Source organism: Chiloscyllium plagiosum, unplaced genomic scaffold (assembly GCF_037043375.1).
Source record: "Chiloscyllium plagiosum isolate Xiang-an unplaced genomic scaffold, Cpla_swu_hap1 HiC_scaffold_5, whole genome shotgun sequence".
In the NCBI taxonomy this organism is placed as follows: domain Eukaryota; kingdom Metazoa; phylum Chordata; class Chondrichthyes; order Orectolobiformes; family Hemiscylliidae; genus Chiloscyllium; species Chiloscyllium plagiosum.
Window position 1 is genome coordinate 52,372,682 of NW_028270143.1, and position 19,719 is coordinate 52,392,400.

At 40.6% G+C, this 19,719-nt stretch overlaps 1 protein-coding gene and 1 long non-coding RNA gene across 4 annotated transcripts in view; one reads left to right on the top strand and one right to left on the bottom strand.

Moving 5' to 3' along the window:
• Positions 1-5,605, top strand: part of LOC148149927 (uncharacterized) — a 70,399-nt gene extending 64,794 nt beyond the window's left edge. Inside the window, exon 3 of the long non-coding RNA XR_015757187.1 lies at positions 4,967-5,605. This is a non-coding gene — a long non-coding RNA (uncharacterized LOC148149927). The remainder of the gene's footprint in view (positions 1-4,966) is intronic.
• The window catches only part of sema5a (sema domain, seven thrombospondin repeats (type 1 and type 1-like), transmembrane domain (TM) and short cytoplasmic domain, (semaphorin) 5A), a 214,393-nt gene that overhangs the window by 61,566 nt on the left and 133,108 nt on the right, over positions 1-19,719 (bottom strand). For all 3 annotated transcript variants that reach the window (XM_043689989.2, XM_043689988.2, XM_087987160.1), the window contains 4 exons: positions 16,881-17,088; positions 12,457-12,574; positions 9,444-9,625; positions 9,033-9,176 (listed from right to left, as the gene is read on the bottom strand). In XM_043689989.2, the coding sequence (XP_043545924.2) occupies positions 9,033-9,176; positions 9,444-9,625; positions 12,457-12,574; positions 16,881-17,088 (652 nt within the window). The remainder of the gene's footprint in view (positions 1-9,032; positions 9,177-9,443; positions 9,626-12,456; positions 12,575-16,880; positions 17,089-19,719) is intronic.

Sequence of the window (19,719 nt, forward strand, 5' to 3'; positions counted from 1 at the left end):
GGGGTGACTGGAGAGTGGCGAATGTTGTGCCCCTGTTCAAAAAAGGGAATAGGGATAACCCCGGGAATTACAGGCCAGTTAGTCTTACTTTGGTGGTAGGCAAAGTAATGGAAAGGGTACTGAGGGATAGGATTTATGAGTATCTGGAAAGACACTGCTTGATTAGGGACAGCCAGCACAGATTTCTAAGGGGTAGGTCTTGCCTTACAAGTCTTATTGAATTCTTTGAGGAGGTGACCAAGCATGTGGATGAGGGTAGAGCAGTGGATGTAGTGTACATGGATTTTAGTAAGGCATTTGATAAGGTTCCCCATGGTAGGCTTATGCAGAAAGTCAGGAGGCATGGGATAGTGGGAAGTTTGGCCAGTTGGATAGAGAACTGGCTAACCGGTCAAAGTCAGAGAGTGGTGGTAGATGGTAAATATTCAGCCTGGAGCCCAGTTACAAGTGGAGTTCCGCAGGGATCAGTTCTGGGTCCTCTGCTGTTTGTAATTTTTATTAATGACTTGGAAGAGGGAGTCGAAGGGTGGGTCAGTAAATTTGCAGACGATACGAAGATTGGTGGAGTTGTGGATAGTGAGGAGGGCTGTTGTCGGCTGCAAAGAGACTTAGATATGATGCAAAGCTGGGCTGAAGAGTGGCAGATGGAGTTCAACCCTGTCAAGTGTGAGGTTGTCCATTTTGGAAGGACAAATAAGAATGCGGAATACAGGGTTAACGGTAGGGTTCTTAGTAAGGCGGAGGAGCAGAGGGATCTTGGGGTCTATGTTCATAGATCTTTGAGAGTTGCCACTCAGGTGGATAGAGCTTGTAAGAAGGCCTATGGTGTATTAGCGTTCGTTAGCAGAGGGATTGAATTCAAGAGTCATGAGGTGATGTTGCAGCTGTATAGGACCTTGGTAAGGCCACATTTGGAGTACTGTGTGCAGTTCTGGTCGCCTCATTTTAGGAAAGATGTGGAAGCTTTGGAGTGGGTGCAGAGGAGATTTACCAGGATGTTGCCTAGAATGGAGAATAGGTTATACGAGGATAGGTTGAGAGTGCTAGGCTTTTTCTCATTGGAACGGCGAAGAATGAGGGGTGACTTGATAGAGGTTTACAAGATGATCAGGGGAATAGATAGAGTAGACAGTCAGAGACTTTTTCCCTGGGTACAACAGAGTATTAGAAGGGGACATTAAATTTAAGGTGAAGGGTGGAAGGTATGGGGGGATGTCAGGGGTAGGTTCTTTACCCAGAGAGTAGTGGGGGCATGGAATGCGCTGCCTATGGGAGTGGCAGAGTCAGAATCATTGGTGACCTTTAAGCGGCAATTGGATAGGTACATGAATGGGTGCTTAAGCTAGGACAAATGTTCGGCACAACATCGTGGGCCGAAGGGCCTGTTCTGTGCCGTATTGTTTTTGTTCTATGTTCTAACCTATATATGTCTATTGGTAAATTTCCATTTTTTTCTTTAAAACTATTTTCATACCTATTTAATGTCATCTGAAAACGTGGCTATTGTACTATGTATCTCTGCATCCAAGTCATTAATATAGATTGTAAATAGCTGGGGCATAAGGACCGAATCCTGTGGCACCCCACTGTTACAGGTTCCCAATCAGAGAAAAGAAACATTTTCCTCATCTCTCTGCTTTCTGTTGGTTAGCCAATCCTCTAACCAAGTTAATATATTACGCCTACCCAATGTGATTTCATCTTATATATCAAGCTTTTTGTGACACCTTATCATATGCCTTTGGAAGTCCCAATGCACCACAGCTACAGGATCCCATTACCCACTTTACTTGTTACATCTTCAAAGAACTCTGGCAAATTAGTCAAACTCAATATACCTTTCATAAAATCATTCTGACTGATGAATTGTATTTTGACTTTCCAAAAATCCCATTACTGCTTTCTTAGTAATGGATTCCAACAGTGTCCCAATGAGAGATGTTAAACTAATTGGTGTCTAATTTCCTACTTTTTGCCTCCCTCCCTTTTTAAATAAGGGTGTAACACTATCATTTTTCAAATCTGCTGGAACCTTTCCAGTTACAGAGATTTTGGAATATACGACCAATGCATCCACTATCTCTACTTGTACTTCTTTCGTTAACATCAGATAAGGCCCTCAGCACCCGTCTGTCTTTAATCCCAATAGTTTACTCATTACTTTTTTCCCTAGTTATCATGATTGTTTTAAGCTCCTTCTTTTCTAAAGTCCCTGCACTAGTTGTTCCAGTTGGGTACCGTTTCTGAAGTACCTGTTACTATTGTTGACTACTGTCATTGTCACTTTATCTGAACCTAATTGAATTGAGCAATTTTCTAGACCATTTCAGAGAACAGTTCAGAGTCAACTACATTGTTATGGATCTGGAGTCATATATAAGCCAAGTAAGGATGGCAGCTTTCATTCCAAAAAGAATATTTTTGTGAACCAGTTGAAGTTTTCATACCAATTAATGACAGTTTCATGGACATGATTACTGACACTAGATTTTAAATTCCAGATATACACTGTATACTGAATTTAAATTCCAAAGGCCGTCACTGTGGAATTTAAACCTGTGTTTCTAGAGCACTAGATTAGGCCTTCATTTCACCCTAAATTTAAAGACACAGTTCCAAAGCATGATCTTATTACCATTCATGCTCTTCTGCAATCGTTTCATTTAAAAATAATAGGGATCAGAGTATAATTATAATAAAATCTATTTCTTTCAAACATTATGTTGAACATATTCATCCTGTCTTGCCCTTTAGTTTGTGCTTTGTGCAAACTCACTGCACAGCCTACAAAATGAAGCAGTTAACTTTGTTAATGGCGCAAACCAATGCAATAACATTTACAAATTTATTAACTGCAAATGAAAGACCCTTACCGATTTCAAAGAAAAATGATATTGAATTCAAAACATTAACTCTGTTTCTATCTGCACAGATGTTGCCAGATCTGCTGAGTTTCTCTAATACCTTCTGTTATTATTTCACATCTCAGCATACTATTTTGATTTTATTTCACCTTATGAGTGAACCTGATTCAAGCAGTTTCAGTGCTACAGTTAACATGAAATTGAAGCAATCAAACTGCAAGATCTGGACTACAGATTAAATGCATTGCATCCAAAAATCTGACAGTACTTTGTTATTTATTGGATTTGCAAACTAATACTTTTGTCATTTTCCCATTTGGTTGTTCAAAATATTTACGTATCCATCAAGAACACGATTAATTTTAAATGCTCCCAAAATTGGAACATTGTTGAGAAACATGAGCAGGTCATGCTGCTTTTCTGAGGTTTGTTCCCAGTTAAGAAGCTCTGTGCTGAATGCTAAAGAATGCTGAAGAGGAAGGTTTATCTACTCCTGAGTGAAAACTGAAGCTTTATTACAGCAATATAGCAATTAAAAATACTTCAGTACTTCCACAGTTTACAATGTAGTACAATTATTAGGTTTATAAGATCATGCTTTGGAACTTTAAATTTAGGGTGAAATGAATGAATATGATAACGTGACCTGAAGTCTGAAACAAAAACAGAGTGCTAGAAAATCAGCAGGGCTGGCTGACAGCATCGGTAGAGAGAAAAACAGAGATAATCTTTCAAGTCTAGGGACCCTACATCAATACAGACTTATGAAGGATCACTGGATCCATAATAGTAACTCGATTTTATCTTTCAACAAATGCGGCCAGACCTGCTGTTTTACAGTTGCAGAGATGAACAGCATGGAAACAGATCCTTCAGTTCAACTTGTCCATGCTCACCAGGTATCCTAGATTAATCTAGTCCCATTTACTAGCATTTGGCCCATATTCCTCTAAACCCTTCCTATTCATGTACCCATCAAAATGCCTTTAAAACTGTACCAGTTTCCATCATTTCCTCTGGCAGCTGATTCTAAACACAGTTGTGAAGAAGTTGCCCCTTACGTCCCTTTTAAATCTATCCCCTTTCACTTTAAACCTATGCCCTCTAGCTTTGCACTCCCCTACCCTGAGAAAAAGACCTTGATTATTCACCCTCTCCATGCCCCTCGTGATTTTATAAACCTCTATAAAGTCACCCATCAGCCTCCGAAGCTCCAGGGAAACCAGCCCCGCTGATTCAGCCTCTCCCGATAGCTCAAATCATCCAGCCCCAGCCACGTCCTTGTAAATCTTTTCTGAATCCTTTCAGGTTTCCCAACATCTTTCCTATAGCAGGGAGACCAGTACTGAATGCAGTATTCCAAAAGTGGTCTAACCAAAGTCTTATACAGCCGCAACATGACATTCCAACTCTTCATAGTCAGTGCACTGACCAATAAAGGCAAGCGTGCCAAACATCTTCTTCTCTACACTGTCTACCTGTAACTCCACTTCCAGGAACTATGATCCTGCACCCCAAGGTCTCTTTTTTTGGCAACACTCCCCAGGACCCCACCATTAAGTGTAAAAGTCCTGCCCTAATTTGCCTTACCAAAATGAAGTACCCCACATTTATCTAAATTAAACTCCATCTGCCACTCCTCAGCCCATTAGCCCATCTGATCAAGGTCCCATTCCACCCTGAGATAACCTTCCTCACTGTCCATTACATCACTAATTTTGCTGTCATCTGCAAACTCTGTAACCATTCATCCTATATTCATATCCAAATAATGACAAAAAGCAGCAGACCCAGCACTGATCCTTTTCGCACACTGCTTCTTCAGCACACTGTTTTTGGTTCAGATTTCCAGCATCCACAGTTTTTTGTTTATTTTCATATACTTAATTCCTCCTGACAACAGTCTGAAAGATGGAGCTGATGATTTTATTTTACAAGCCAAGATTATTTTACTGAGAAATTATTGCTTTTGTTTTAAGAGTAGACAATGGTGAAAATAACTATGATGTTGGTAAATGTACTGTGAGTTTCCAAGATCTAGAGAAACGTTAAAATAGTCAATTTACAAAAAAGTATACTTTAAATTGTCTATTTGATTTCAGAATAGGATACAGTTGAGGTTTAAAGAATACATGATCGGCATTTCTACCCATGTCATCGCTATGTGGAGGTCATTATAAAGATTGGGATAAAGACTCTCTAAAACATCATTGAATATGACAGACTGTGGGTTAGTCTGTTATGATCCAGGCAAGTAAGAGAAGCTACAGACAGCAAGATGCCTTGGTTCATCAGGCAAATATCCGTTTTGGAGCTTGGACTCAGATAGAAAAACCAAAATCATGAATTTCAATAGTGCTGGAAGATTTGCCTAGATTTAGCCAAAAGAAGAAGTCACAAGAAAAATTCATACTGAAAGAAAGTTCTGGAGTTAAACATTTCTAAGCTGGGTAAAGAAAATTTTGGAAATAAAAATTGGGAGCTAAGAGCCATTTGGACTGAATCTGGAAGAATTATGTGTTTACTTAATGCACATGTAACAGATGGTAGGTTTTTCTGTTGTGTTAAAAGTTGTCCTGTTGAAAAGTATAAATTGCCTAAAATGTGACATATAAACAATGGTTCTTTGAGTTTGTTTGTTGCAGAAAACATTTTAAATTATTAAAATTTGTTGTGTCATTTGTTCAGTTATAAACTGAGAGTTCACATTTCTTTTTCTGTTTTTGGTCTTCTGTGGAGATCATAACAAGGGTTATTAAACTGGGCCAAAATTTGGGAGTAGGCCACAGGTCCAGCCATGGGGCCTGGAAGCAGGAGTACAATTGATTGGGTCGGGATCAATTGCCAAATTAAGGGTGGGTGGGTGTGGAGTCTGACCTTTAAAGGAGTAAAGGTGGGTCCAAGGCGACATTATATCTGGTGCTACTGTCATGTTTGAAAGGCCGTCAGCACTCTGTATCGTGGAGACAATTGGGACATCTTCAAAGACAATGGTAGGTGGAAGGTTGAGATGGATGTGCAGCACATTGCAGGCCACCATGACATGTGAGACACATACTGGGGCATGTTGAAGGATTCCCAGGGTCACTCTAGGCAGCTGAATTATACATTCAGAAACCAAGTAACCTACTTGATATTCACTCAGATGGCCTTGTGGCAGATATTATTCCTCAACACTGCATCCATACATGTATTCTTCATTGACGATAGTCACCATGTCCTGAGTGGATAGTATTCATCTGCAATTAAACGTTCCTTAACCAGACTGGTGAGTAGTCGGAAATGTTGCATCACCTGTGATTCCAAAGCCTGTACGGGTCCCGACTACTTTCCGTCAACTGTGCATGCATCGAAGGATCCTTCTGCAATGGTCACAAACCAGTTCGACATTGATAGAATAGGAGCCATTCCTGTTGAGAAATGCCAGTTGCTGGTGTACCAGAGACTTTGCAGCGACATATATGCAGTCAATCACACATTCCCCTGTAGAAATCCACCAATGATCCAAAATTCAATGGTTCTTTCAGCTTGACTACCAGGTCAGTCTAGAAATGTGTACACTTGCTGGCCCGATTGAAGATCTAGGACATTGGTTACCACCTTATAGCATCGATGAGTCATAGACTGTGAGATCCCACACATCTCTGGTAGATCCATGGAAAAATCCAGAGGTGCAGAAGGACCCATGCAGATTAGTTCATCCTCCACCATGGCACAAATCAATGACATTCTAGGAAAGATCAAATGCAAACCCTATTTCCTACCCACCCCTCCATTTCCTGTGCTCAATCATCTATTTCCAATTGGGACCCCATCGGCATCTCCCTTTGGTGGTATCTTTCTCTCTCTTTCAGTAACACTGCTGTTTGGACATTTCAAGGGAACTGACTTTCTAATGGTAGGTCACCTCTGTTCTCAGGAAGCAATTTGCAGACCCTCTTGTATTTTTCCTTGATCTCTTAGCTGAGGCAGATCTTCCTGTCAGCCCTGAGGTTGCAGCTGTTTCCCTGTCTGTGTCTGCATCCCTCTTTATTCCTTCTCTACCTTACTAAAGGTTCTGAATGTTGGGTGAATAAGGCTCAAAGCATGTGATCTTTTTCTGTTTCCAAAGCCTCACGTCCAAATGGATCTCCTATTTCCTACCCAATCCTCCATTTCTTGTGCTCAATGGTCCATTTCCAATTGGGATCCCGTCAGCATCTCCCTCTCTTTCAGTATTTGTTTGCCAGTGTTTTCACTGTTCCATTCTCCCTGACAAGGCACACTCGTCCAGTTCCTGGAAAAAGCCAGCACTAAGCTCTCACTCACATGCCTTCTCCATTTACCATTTGTAAAGTGGAAAAATTTCCATAAAATTGCTGTCAATGGGCGAAATAACAAGCTTAATTATATTTCTGTCATGTCGGGCATCATATCTTCCCTCCAGGTCGGCCGCTGTCAGGAATATTTGGCTTTGATGCAAAGGCATCAGGCTTCAGGCCCACTTCACTGTCACCCTGCTACTTCTCAGAGAATACAGAAAGTTCAGGCTTCAACTGTACACAGTGGAACATAACTATAACATTACTAGGAATAAAGTGTAAAATTAATGCCAAATCCAGTTTAGTGCATTTGCAGAAAGGCATTTTTTGGAGAAATAAAACATATGGTCAAGTTTGTGAAGCATCCAGGTTAGAAAACTTATTTATAAAGAACAGTATATAGTTTCATTGATCAAATCAAGGATTAACACACATGGATAATTCAGGGATCAAGTATCAGTGAACGTTAGGTTCAATGTCTTCCTGAACTTTACAAAATCCAGCAAATTCAAATACTACTGTTTCTGCCTCCCATAAAGTGGGGGACCTTCACATCACTAGTGTACTGATACCTTAATCAATACAATTTTCTCCTGTCATGCACAGAATAAGTAACTAATTTAAGTAAACACTGGGATTGTACTGTAATCCAGAGTTTTAAGTAGTGGTGATATCAATCAGATATATTTTAGCCCTGATAAGTGGGCCATAGTTTCTCCTTCCACCTATGCATTGATATCACTCGTTACCAGCCTAATCTCCTTATAACCTATCATTACCGTCGCTGTGAAGGTATAAAACAGAATCATAGAATCTCCATTCTTTATGTCTGTCCCATTTATATCTCTCTAAATCCCATTCTTTTTCTGTTATTTCAGTTTCAGTATGTGTTTTTAATCCAATTTATATTACTTGGTTTAGGTTCTGCACGACTCAAGTCCACATTTACTCTATGACAGAGACCCTCTTCACCATGACAGAAGAATTGGATATCCTGAATCTCGCCCCAAAACCCAGCATTTTCCATTTTGAGAGGGGGAGGGTTAGGGGGCAAGCTATTGTCCACAAATGTATAGTTCATGGAGATAGCTGGCCATTAAATGATCAGCAGCCTCCACTCAATATGGATTTCAGGGTCAGTGATGTGTGGATCCGACAGCATGGAGATTAGAGCTTTGATTTGTTTTGAATAATCAGGGACCCATTTGGATAGCTCTGGATACAATCTCAGGACATCTTTCAGCTGAACGGCAGGGATTCCCTGGAGGGAGCAAGTGAACTATTCTTTGGGAGTGGGTGAGAATGTTTACTGGTGAAAAGACTGTGCATAAAAGGCACATAAACCCCTGGGAACTGTCCAACTTGTCAAGGCATGAAAGGTACCTTTCAAGAAATATATAAAACTTGTCAAAGAAGTGTTGGATTGTTAAGACATTTCAAGAAGTGTCAAAAAAGTCAACACCTGCCAAATTAGATTTTATGAATGAGAGTGCTTTTCTTAATAGTGTAGTCTGCAATACGTAATAAAACAGTACTTCTTTTTGCCTCTGTGTATGACTATCGTGGATAGTAGATGAATTGACGTTTTAGGTGAAGGGAAATGTCATGGATGGAAGTAGGTACTAGAGAGGCATAGCAGGTTTTTCATGGCTGGGGCATTGGGAGTGTGTGGGTGTAAAGTGAGTGCGGGAAGGTGAAGCTTGGAGAAATGCATATTTTGTTCTTTTTAAAATTTCTGGCCACATTGCTGGAGCCCCAAGATGGGCCTTATGTCCTGACCTGAAATGCAATGAAACGCAATCCAGAACACATATACGGTAACTACTTTTTCCTCAATATAGTAAGCCTGTGGGAGTGTTGTACATACCGCTCTTCACGGTTCTGTCCCACGCAGACACGCCCACCATGCCGAGGAGTTGGGTTACTACAAGACCGCTGTCGGACCTGAAATCCTATTCCACAACTTGTACTGCAAGGAGACCACAGCGTCCAAGGAGTCCAGCCACCATTCCTATTAAACAATGTGATTAAATTTCAGCTTTCTAGTTTGAACAATTACAGTCAAGCAGAAGACTGAAGATGTGTATCACCATTTGCAATATCCTGGTCTGTAACATGTAAGATAAAAATCAGTTATCTCTTACAGAGAACGATCTTTACTAATACATCTTAGGTTACACACTAGGACAAGATGACGGACATTTAAGAGGAATGAGTCAAATAAAATTTGACTAGGAATAATACCTGAATCATGGTTCTTCCTGTTCTTTTTGCTTACCTAGAACAGTTTGCAACCTCCATGCTGGCACCCTCACACTGTCGTCCTCCACACTGTGGAGATGGACTATCACACAGACGGGTTCTACAGATACATAACCCAATGGTGTTACCATCAGCATGGCTGCAGGGTTTCCACGGCAACCAAGATCCAAAATTCCCATCCGTAGTCATGTTTCTTATCTAAAAGACAAACAACCAGTAAAATATTAGGGCACTGTAAAATAAGATTGAAGTTGGTTATTTTTGGTTGCTCATTCCACAAATACTGCCAGGTTGTTTCATACTTTGAAATCAATACACTTCTGTCTGTGTATCACCTACATTATGATTAGTGATGATGATCATTGTGGCTAAATTAGACAAATGTTTGGTCAACAAGCGGTTGAGGGTCATGGGGACAGGCAGAAAAATGCCTGAGCATTGAATGGCCTACTCATGCTCCAATTTCTTATGCTCTAATACATTCCAGTGATAACATATTGGCATAAGCGCAAGGTTTTGTATTCAATCATTCACTGATGGTGGATATTGTTTCTGATATAGCTCTGAAAATAAAATTTCTGGTTCAATCCTACAATATGCAGAAAGTCTGTTCTGAAGAAGGGTTGCCAGACCTGGAACATTAATTCTGATTTCTCTCTACAGGTGCTGCCAGACCTGCTGAGCTTTTCCAGCAATTTCTGTTTTTGTTGTAGAAGATTATGTTGGGAGAAAGAGAAAATGGCATTGTAGAAATTTGTGACAAGGTCAGCCAGGTGGACATCACAGAATATGAGTTCCCTGACTGGGGCTGTTAACCAAGTCCAATCAGGGAGCCCTAGCTGACAGATAAGAACAAGACTGTCCACACTTGCACACACACAACATAGGTGCGGGGGGAAAAAACACTACTGTAGTTAGGCAGTAGTGTAGGGGTAAGGAAAAAAAATAAACAAGTGTCAGAGGTTTTGCTCATCCTTAGAGCTGGCTCTGAGAAGAAAAAAGAATAAGACTGTCAGACATCCTGTTCACTCTGAGAGCTGCCTCTTAAGGAGCTGGACCAGTGCAAGGACTCTGAATGTGTAAATAAAGGGTAACTTGGTGATGGGATACAGGGCCTATGAGGAGTTATTTAAGGCATCTTTCAATTTAGCTTTCTCAAATTGAGTTACAATAAGAGTAACTAAGATGAAGACATAAGACAGGACTAAAGTGAGCAGTATGGAAAAAATAATGACAAAACTTCCATTTGTAGATTCTGTGGATTAAATGTCATAATAGCACGACTGTAGGCTTGGATTTTGTAGTCAGCAGCATGTAGCAATGCTCACCTCTGACCCTGAAGAAAACTGTTCACAAACATCTGGTGATCTCTGTGGGATAGCTTTCCTATTTCCTGATGTTAATTGGAATCTGGTGTCAAATCAAGATGATCTCCAGACATCCAGCAACAGTGACATAATCAAAATGCCATCAAATTGCGGTTACAACTTATTCAACAAGATGTTACTTTTTCAAGGCTTTTTTTCATATTGAAATTAATAGAATAAAAATGGACATTTTTGTCAGTTCAATAGTTTCTCATTGATTGCAGTCTGGAGGTATTTCAACACCTCACCATTTGGAGAAACACAGAATTGCTGAGAGTAACTTCTGGATTTCCACATTAAATGGCACATAAGCTGATTCCATACGTTGCTATCAGTCTCAGAGATACAATGACAGTGAACAACAACAGCTGTGCCATTATTAGTATTTTGAAATCTGGGTCATAGACTCGAAGAATGCTTCCCAGATAACTCAATTTTCCATCACATTGAAAGAATTGCTGTTTGATGGATTGACAGGTCAACAAAAAGTCCCAATTAATGAATAATGCTGAATGCTCTGCCTTTCTCCAGCCACTCAACTTAAAGATTTCTTGTGGCACTCATCTTCACCATTGTTGCTGTAACCTCAACTGAATTACGGCATCAGACAAATTGCTTCCTTTCTCACAATCCAAGATGCCAGGGCTGCCACTGATTTCCTGTACCTGGGTACATGTGACTATAATAAATCAAAAATCAAAATCAAACCAGTGTCTTGTGAAGTCTAGAATACTCTGTCTCATTAAAATCTCTCACTATCTCTCATGTCACCTTTAATGACTGATGTATACACACCCATGTTTATCTGCCCCTCCACACCCTTTTAAGCAAGGGTAGTATTCTTAACTGTCTCTCCATGTTTTTTGTAACGAAGTGCATCACCTCACAAGTTGTTTTGTGGCACTGTTTAGAACACCTTTTGGAATTCCATGTACGCCACATCAACAGTCTTCCCTTCAATGAGACTATCTGTTAGATCTTAAAAAAAACGCAGCAAATTAGTTATGTATAACTTTCCCTTAAAAGAATATATGCTGACATTCCCAAAATACTCATTTAATATCTTAGCCATGCTAAGATACCTTAGTCTAAATGCCCTTTTGGTCCCTAACTGCCCCAAATCATCTTTTTAATCAATCTTTTACTTTTGATGTGCTTATCCAAGTTTTTCTGATTTTCTGCTATGTTAGCAGCCATACTTTTCTCATGAATCGTCTTTGCTTCAAAAGTTATCACTGTGCTGCATGCCTGTTTGATGCTGCATTTTTATTAAATTTTTCTTGAAGTTCGTAGATAATAAATTCCTCTTCGTATTATTGAAGAAAGCCTTGGTAATTTCTAGCAACTACGTTTTATTTGATGTGTGACAGCTATATGCTAAAAAGTAACAAAACATTTGATGCGACCAATCAACGGGTTTAGAAAGAAGTCAAACAATTTTCTCACCTCATCTGGCTGTAATAGTGGTTACAGTGCATTACAAAATTTAAAACAGTTCTCCGCATTAATGATTGATATAAATCTTTAGTGAAAAAGTAAAGAACAATAAAGAATCAGCAACATGTAAGCAATGGTTTGTATCATCCAATTCAATAGTCTGTTTCATCAAAAATATTTGATGTTTTAAAAGAATGTGGGAATTCTGAGAATGAACATACTCACTGGGCACAAGCTGATTTCTTGCTCCCACTGGGTCATGCTCATGCTTTCTTCTAATGTTGTGCATTTCTTTAAGACCAAGTCCCAGCCACAGTAAGGGTCTCGAGCTCCCATACATGAACTGTAAGCACAGGATAATGAGGTCAAATCTCAACTTTAACCCATTCATACAACTGCACAGAACATCACTAGATCATATTCTATTTTGCAACATTTGTTATCCACTTATGCATATCTGCATTTGAGTCAACTAGAATTAAATTCTGTCTTCTGTCTTTTCTCAGGAAGCCATAAGGATAGAAATTTGAGACAAAAGCAGTCCATGACAATCTAGAATCCTCATTTGTTTTTACACTTGGAGTCAACAAGAGCAACACATACTGCGAACGTTTATTCTATCTGTTTGCTTTTGCTAATGGTTTATTTAACAAATTGATCCAGCATATCTATGAACATAGAATCCCTACAGTGTGGAAACAGGCCCTTTAGCCCAACAAGTCCACACCGACCCTCTGACGAGCAACTCACTCAGACCCATTCCCCTACCCTATTATCCTATATTTACGCCTGACTAATGCAACTAACCTAAACATTACTGAACACTATGGGACAATTTAGCATGGCCAATTCACCTAACCTGCACGTCTTTGGATTGTGGGAGCAAACTGGAGAACCCGGAGGAAACTCACGCAGGCAAGGGGAGAATGTACAAATGCCACATAGACAATCGCCCAATGCTAGAATCAAACCTGGGTCCCTGGTGCTGTGAGGCAGCAGAGCTAACCATTCAATTGCCGTGCCACACCTGAGGTCCTAATCCCAACAGTTACACACTGATTGTGCCCTCTTGTGACCTCCATCAGCCAGAAGCCTGGACTGCTGCATCGCCAATGACGTTCAAGTGAGGAAACTAAATGGATGGATAAGTGGGCAAAAATTTGGCAAATGGAGTACAATGTGGGAAAATGTGAAGTTTTTCATTTTGGAAGGGAGAACAAAAGAACAGAACATATTTAAATCGAGAAAAACTGCAGAAAGCTACAACGAAAGGAACTTGGGGCTACTCATGCACATATGCTAGCACACAGATGCAGCAAGTAATCTGGATGGTAAAAGGGGTTTGGAGTATTGGAGTCGGGAAGTCTTTGTGGAACTATACCAGATGTTGGTGAGACCACATCTGGAGTACTATGAGCAGTTTTGGTCTCCTTATTTAAGATATCATTTCATCATAGGCAGTTCAGAGAATGTTCACAAGGATGATCTCTGGCATGAGGGAATTGTCCAATGAGCAAAGGCTAAACAGATTGGGACTCTACTCACTGGCCTTTAGAAGAATGAGAGATGATCTGTTTGAAACATATAGGCTTCTGAAGGTGTTTGATGGGGTTAATGCTGAGAGGACGTTTCCCCTCATAGAAATGTCAAGAACCAGAGGGCATTGTCTCAGAATAAGGGGGTGCCAATTAAAGACTAAGATAAGGAGGAATTACATTTCTCAGAGGGTTGAGAGTCTTTGGAATTCATTGCCTCAGAGAGCTGTGGGGGCAGAGTTATAGAGTCATAGAGATGTACAGCATGGAAACAGACCCTTCGGTCCAACTCGTGCATGCCAAATAGATATCCAACCCAATCTAGTCCCACCTGCTAGCAGTTGGCTCATATCCCTCCAAACCCTTCCTATTCATATACCCATCCAAATGCCTTTTAAATGTTGCAATTGTCCTTGCGCATTTTTAAGGCTGAGATAGATCTTGATCAGTAGGGGTATCAAGGATTATGGTGAAAGGGCATGAGGAATCTCGGATCAGCCATGATCCACTGAATGTCGGAGCAGGCTTGAGGGACCCAAAAACCTGCTCCTGCTCCCGCTCCCATTTCTTATGGTCTTATGGATTTCAATGGGAGCTAGCAATTCCTCCTGGAGCTACCTGGGGTGAATTAACGAAAACCCAGTCAGAATATTTCAGAATACTTCACAGTGAAAGGAAACTGTTCAGGTTAAATCATTATATTGATCTCAATGGCCAATGTTAGATCAGTGGATGTTTACACATGAAGAATGGGTGATACTGGTATGATTTAATACAATGCAATGTTAAACTTGAGTGGAATTGTAGCTTTGAGAACATCCAAAATAAACGCTTTGAGGTGCAGATTCCATGGGCTGTTTGAACATGGGGCGTGTATGGAAGCAGAGGTTCCATCTATTTCTTTCACGCACCATGGTCAACACTGCATATTTATAGCAATATCTATTTCACATATACAGAGTTAGCAAGCAATCTCCATCAGTGTAACAATTAGATTAGATTAGATTAGATTAGATTACATTACAGCGTGGAAACAGGCCCTTCGGCCCAACAAGTCCACACCGACCTGCCGAAGCGCAACCCACCCATGCCCCTGCATTTACCCCTTACCTAACACTACGGGCAATTTAGCATGGCCAATTCACCTGACCTGCACATCTTTGGACTGTGGGAGGAAACCGGAGCACCCGGAGGAAACCCACGCAGACACGGGGAGAACGTGCAAACTCCACACAGTCAGTCGCCTGAGGCGGGAATTGAACCCGGGTCTCAGGCGCTGTGAGGCAGCAGTGCTAACCACTGTGCCACCGTGCCGCCCACAAATTACCATGGATTTAACTCTTGCTGGTATAAAACTAGCTCGTTTTCTCATTGGTTTAATTAATGCCTGCACCAGGACAATAACAAAATGCATTATGTAACAAAAAGCGCTAAAGTTTCAATGGAATAAAAGCTAGGAAACTCTAAAAACAATCTACAGTATTATCAAAGATTTTATCAGGGTGCAGTAGTACACAATTATCGTGTATTGGTTTTTTAAATTTTAAAACTACCAAATAATTCAGAGGTGAGGTAATACTCTACAGTATTAAGGCTACTTTCGACAACATATGAAATACTGCCATTGGAATTCTAACCTTTGTAAAGTTTGTTTTTCATAATTCTTTCACTTAATCTATAGTCTTAACAATTCTGCTGATAAACTGTGTTAGCGCAGCCCAGACAGAGCCTTTGTGATCCTTGCTTTGAAAACGCTAATCCAAATGAGGTTTAACTGCGACAGAACTGTCTGACATAGAAAAGACAAAATGTGGACTGCGATTAAAAACCTACAAAGCTGTTTTGATAAGAAAGTGGCTGGATAGGTGAAATTTGATGCAGGATCGATGACTTATCACTATATCATTAAGCACCTTTGTGTGCTGGCTCAGTCAGAATGTCCTGTTGAGTGGTTCCTGACTTCAGCTTCCAAATAGCTGAGAAAAATTGAAAAAAGGAAAATTGGAATCATCAACCTCTGGTTTTAGTGTTTTCCACTCAATACCCACAATCCCCTGAGCAAACAAATGCAAACAGTGACTGTCAGTATTGATCCATAGCAGACAACAAAAAACAAGATAAACTCACCTATTACTGGAGCACCAGACCCTTCAATATACCGCTGTGTAACAACTGCAACTGCACTACTTAACGCTACTGTGACTGCAAACTGCCAACACCTCTGACCATGATTTATGCAATGCTTGCAAAGACCTTTCTTTCCCCCTTTGCTAATGCAATAGAATGGCATAGGTTTTCTGTGAGTGATTTATTTTTCCATCACTGATGCGCACAATTTGCTGTACTTTCATTTTTGGAGTGATTGCAGAGAACTTTAACATTATAACCCCGGGATATGAACCTTACACTTTATGGAGACATACAGAGCAAGGCTGAGGTGGGCTGAGCAGGGACTTGGGGAAGGGAGCTTTGCACACAAAGACTTACAGCCTTCCTGTATATCTACACAGCATGCATCTAAGGCACTGGGGTTGCTCTCATTGTGCTCACTCTCTTTTTGCTTACTTGGAGGTGGCTTGCTTCTTTGTATTTTACATTGTTTTCGTAGTGCACACTCACTGACTTCAGCACTGACGTTTTTAGTTCATTCATGGGATATTGGGTGCAGGCTGGTTTGATCAAGTGGGATGGCCTCCTGTGCACAGTAAAAAGGATGGTCTTCCTCTATATCACTCCATCCACCAGCCCCTCCGGAATTCTGCCCCCAAAGTGGGCCATGAGCCTTTCCTCGATCTTCGCCATATTGGTCAAACACCATAGTATGAAGGGCAGTATGTCGCCCGCAGTGGTATGCAATGAGTGATATTTCCACCTCTCCTGTCTCATAGTTCCCAAAAGCCAGCTGCAGAATTAATGAGGTAGAGAGCAGCTTGTGAGATACGTCACTCCAAACCATCATGGACTGGGTGCCATGAATCTCAGTCAACAAAATACTCCCTGAGAAAAGGAATATTCTACCTTATGTATGATTTGTCATTAGTCAGATAAGGTGGATACAATTCTATCACAATGCGGCCAAAACCTTCTTCATACTCCAATGTTCAATCATCTTACCTCCGACTTCTGTAAAAGCTGCAACGTTTCAGAGGGAGTCTTATCACATGCTCCTGTAGTCCAACAAACAGAACACTCTGACTGTGTAGGATTTGAAGGTTCCTTACACGGTCTCTCTGATTGATTGGATAGAGTTCTATTTCCTCCAACAAACAACCACTCCCACTTTGGTTCAAAGGGGCAAGAACCTTCTTAATCGTTCCATAGTCTGAAAGGGAGAAACATAAAGAAGCTGAACATAAGGCACAGCAAAAATAATAGCTGGTCAGACAAAGATATTACCTCACTTTCTTTTGTAAAAACACTTTAAAACCAATAGTCTTTGAAGTATTATGTATTTTTACAGGCAAAATTAAATAATATGTCATTAACTAAGAGACCAGGATACTCAACAGACAAGATTTTCACAATCACTTAATGACAGTGACTAAATAAATCCAACATAAGAATAATGGATGAGAACGTGTATTAGGTGATAAGACATAGGAGTAGATGTAGACCATTCAGCCCATTAAATGTGCTCTGCCATTCGATGAGATTATGGCTGACCTGATAATTCTGAACTCCATTTTCCTGCCTTTTCCACATAACCCTTTATTCTCTTACTAATTAAAAGTCAGTTTATCTCAGCCTTGATCATACTTAACAAGACAGCCTTGGAGGCTCTCTGTGATAAAGAATTCCAGATTCACAACCCTCTGACAGAATAAATTCCTCCCCATTTCTGCATTAAAAGTGCAACATTATGCCCTGTGGTTTTAAATGCTCCCATAACATTTCCACATCCCTCCTGCCAAGTCCCCTAAAATGGTGTAAGTTTCAAGAAGGTCACCTCTCATTCTTCTGAATTCCAGCAAGTACAGACCCATCCTACTCTACCTTTCTTTACAAGTTAGTCCCTCCATAGCTGGTATCAGTGTAGTGAACCTTGTCTGGTCTACCTTCATTGGAAGTATATCTTTCCATAACCAAAACTATTCACAGTACTGTATTTTTGCAAGGTTTGTAGCTCAGGTTGAGATTTAGGGTGTAGGTTTGCTCACTGAGCTGTAGGTTTGATATCCAGACGCTTCATTACCTGGCTAGGTAACATCATCAGTGGCGACCTGTCAAGTGAAGCGGAGTTGTTGTCTCCTGTTTTCCATTTATATGTTTGTCCTGGATGGGGTTCCTGGGGTTTGTGGTGATGTCATTTCCTGTTCGTTTTCTGAGGAGTTGATAGATGCTATCTAGATCTATGTGTTTGTTTATGGCGTTGTGGTTGGAGTGCCAGTCCTCTAGGAATTTTCTGGCATGTATTTGTTTAGCCTGTCCCAGGATAGATGTAGTGTCCCAGTCGAAATGATGGGTTTTTTTAAAATAACAGAGAATGTTATTTATCAGGCATGATTTTCCTTTCATGAAGCTATGCCAAATCTGTTTGATCATATTATATATTCAAACTGCTCTGCAATGACATCCTTTATAATGGATTTATAAATTATAACATTTTTTTATTAACAGTGTGAGCTTGGAGGAACATATAAACTGATTGTAAAGGGTCCAAGGCCTGATTTATGAAGTCAAATGAACTTCTCCCACAGTCAGAAAGAGAGAAAGTGAGAATGGGGAACAAATTATTTACCTGAACAAAACAAACTGATCAGAAAATTCACAGGTGACAGTGACTTCAACTAAAAATATCTGTTATATTATGTTGCAGGTTGCGACAGGTTTTACTTAACATTAATCCTCCATAGCATTGCAGAGAGGCAGTTAAGGTTAAGTAGGTTCTGCAGTTGGAAATGGATTAGAAAGCACAGGAAGTGGGAGAATAGAGCCTCGTAAAGCACACAGGTGAGTTTGTAGCCAGGAAAGAGGGTGAGGAAAGAGAAAGTGACAGCATAGGACTGGGACTCAGACAATTAAAGCAGTAAAGTCCAGGCAGAAAGAAGCCAGAGGGATGGTAAAGGAGGAAATGCCAAGAGGGTTACAGAGTTGGATAAGATAGGTGAAAGAGAAGTGAAAGAAAGAGGCAGAGAGAAAGAAGAAGGAACAAAAAAGGGTCCAGAGGGATGAGGATGGGATAGAGAAAACAGAGGAGAGGAAGGGAGAGAAAGCAATCGGGGTCGACTGGAAAAGTAGGGACAGAGAGTGTGCAGCAATCAGCATAAAACTTCAGGAACTCAGAGAGAGGCATCCAAATTTTCCAAAATGGCACCGACAGTCCTACTAAAGGTGGGAGACAGCAGGAGGGATGTCCTCTACTCACTGTAGTAACGGAGGTCACAGAAGCAATTGATACCATACATACGGGAGTTGATAATCAGGAACAGTCCAAGTGCCACAAGGCATTTAACAACTTTACATAAGTGGTCAAGGTGAGATCTCCATCTCACAGAAAACTTCTCAATTTTACCACCATCACCAGAACCACATCACAAATCAGCTTTCATTTATCAATACAAGGACATTCACTCTCCTTATACTGTTACATCTTCACAAGCACTATTCCATGCCTCAGGTACATTTCACAAATCACATCACAGAAATATCCCTGTGAATATGCTCATCACCATCACCCACTTCCTGTTACAGAAGCAAATAACATATAATTCATATAATTACTGGCAGGAGATCTAGCCTGGGAAGGTCAACCACACCTTCATAACATAATTCTTTCAGGTGGACAGTGCGAACTGTCATGAGGAGGCTTTCATCAGGAGACCTCTGGAAGATACTGCACCAAAGGCACAGTAGGAGGGGTACTACCCAGAGGGATGGCAGCACTGCAGGTTCTTTATAAATCCACAAATATCACTGATCCCACAAACCAATCCTTACTCCCTAAGCTCCAAAT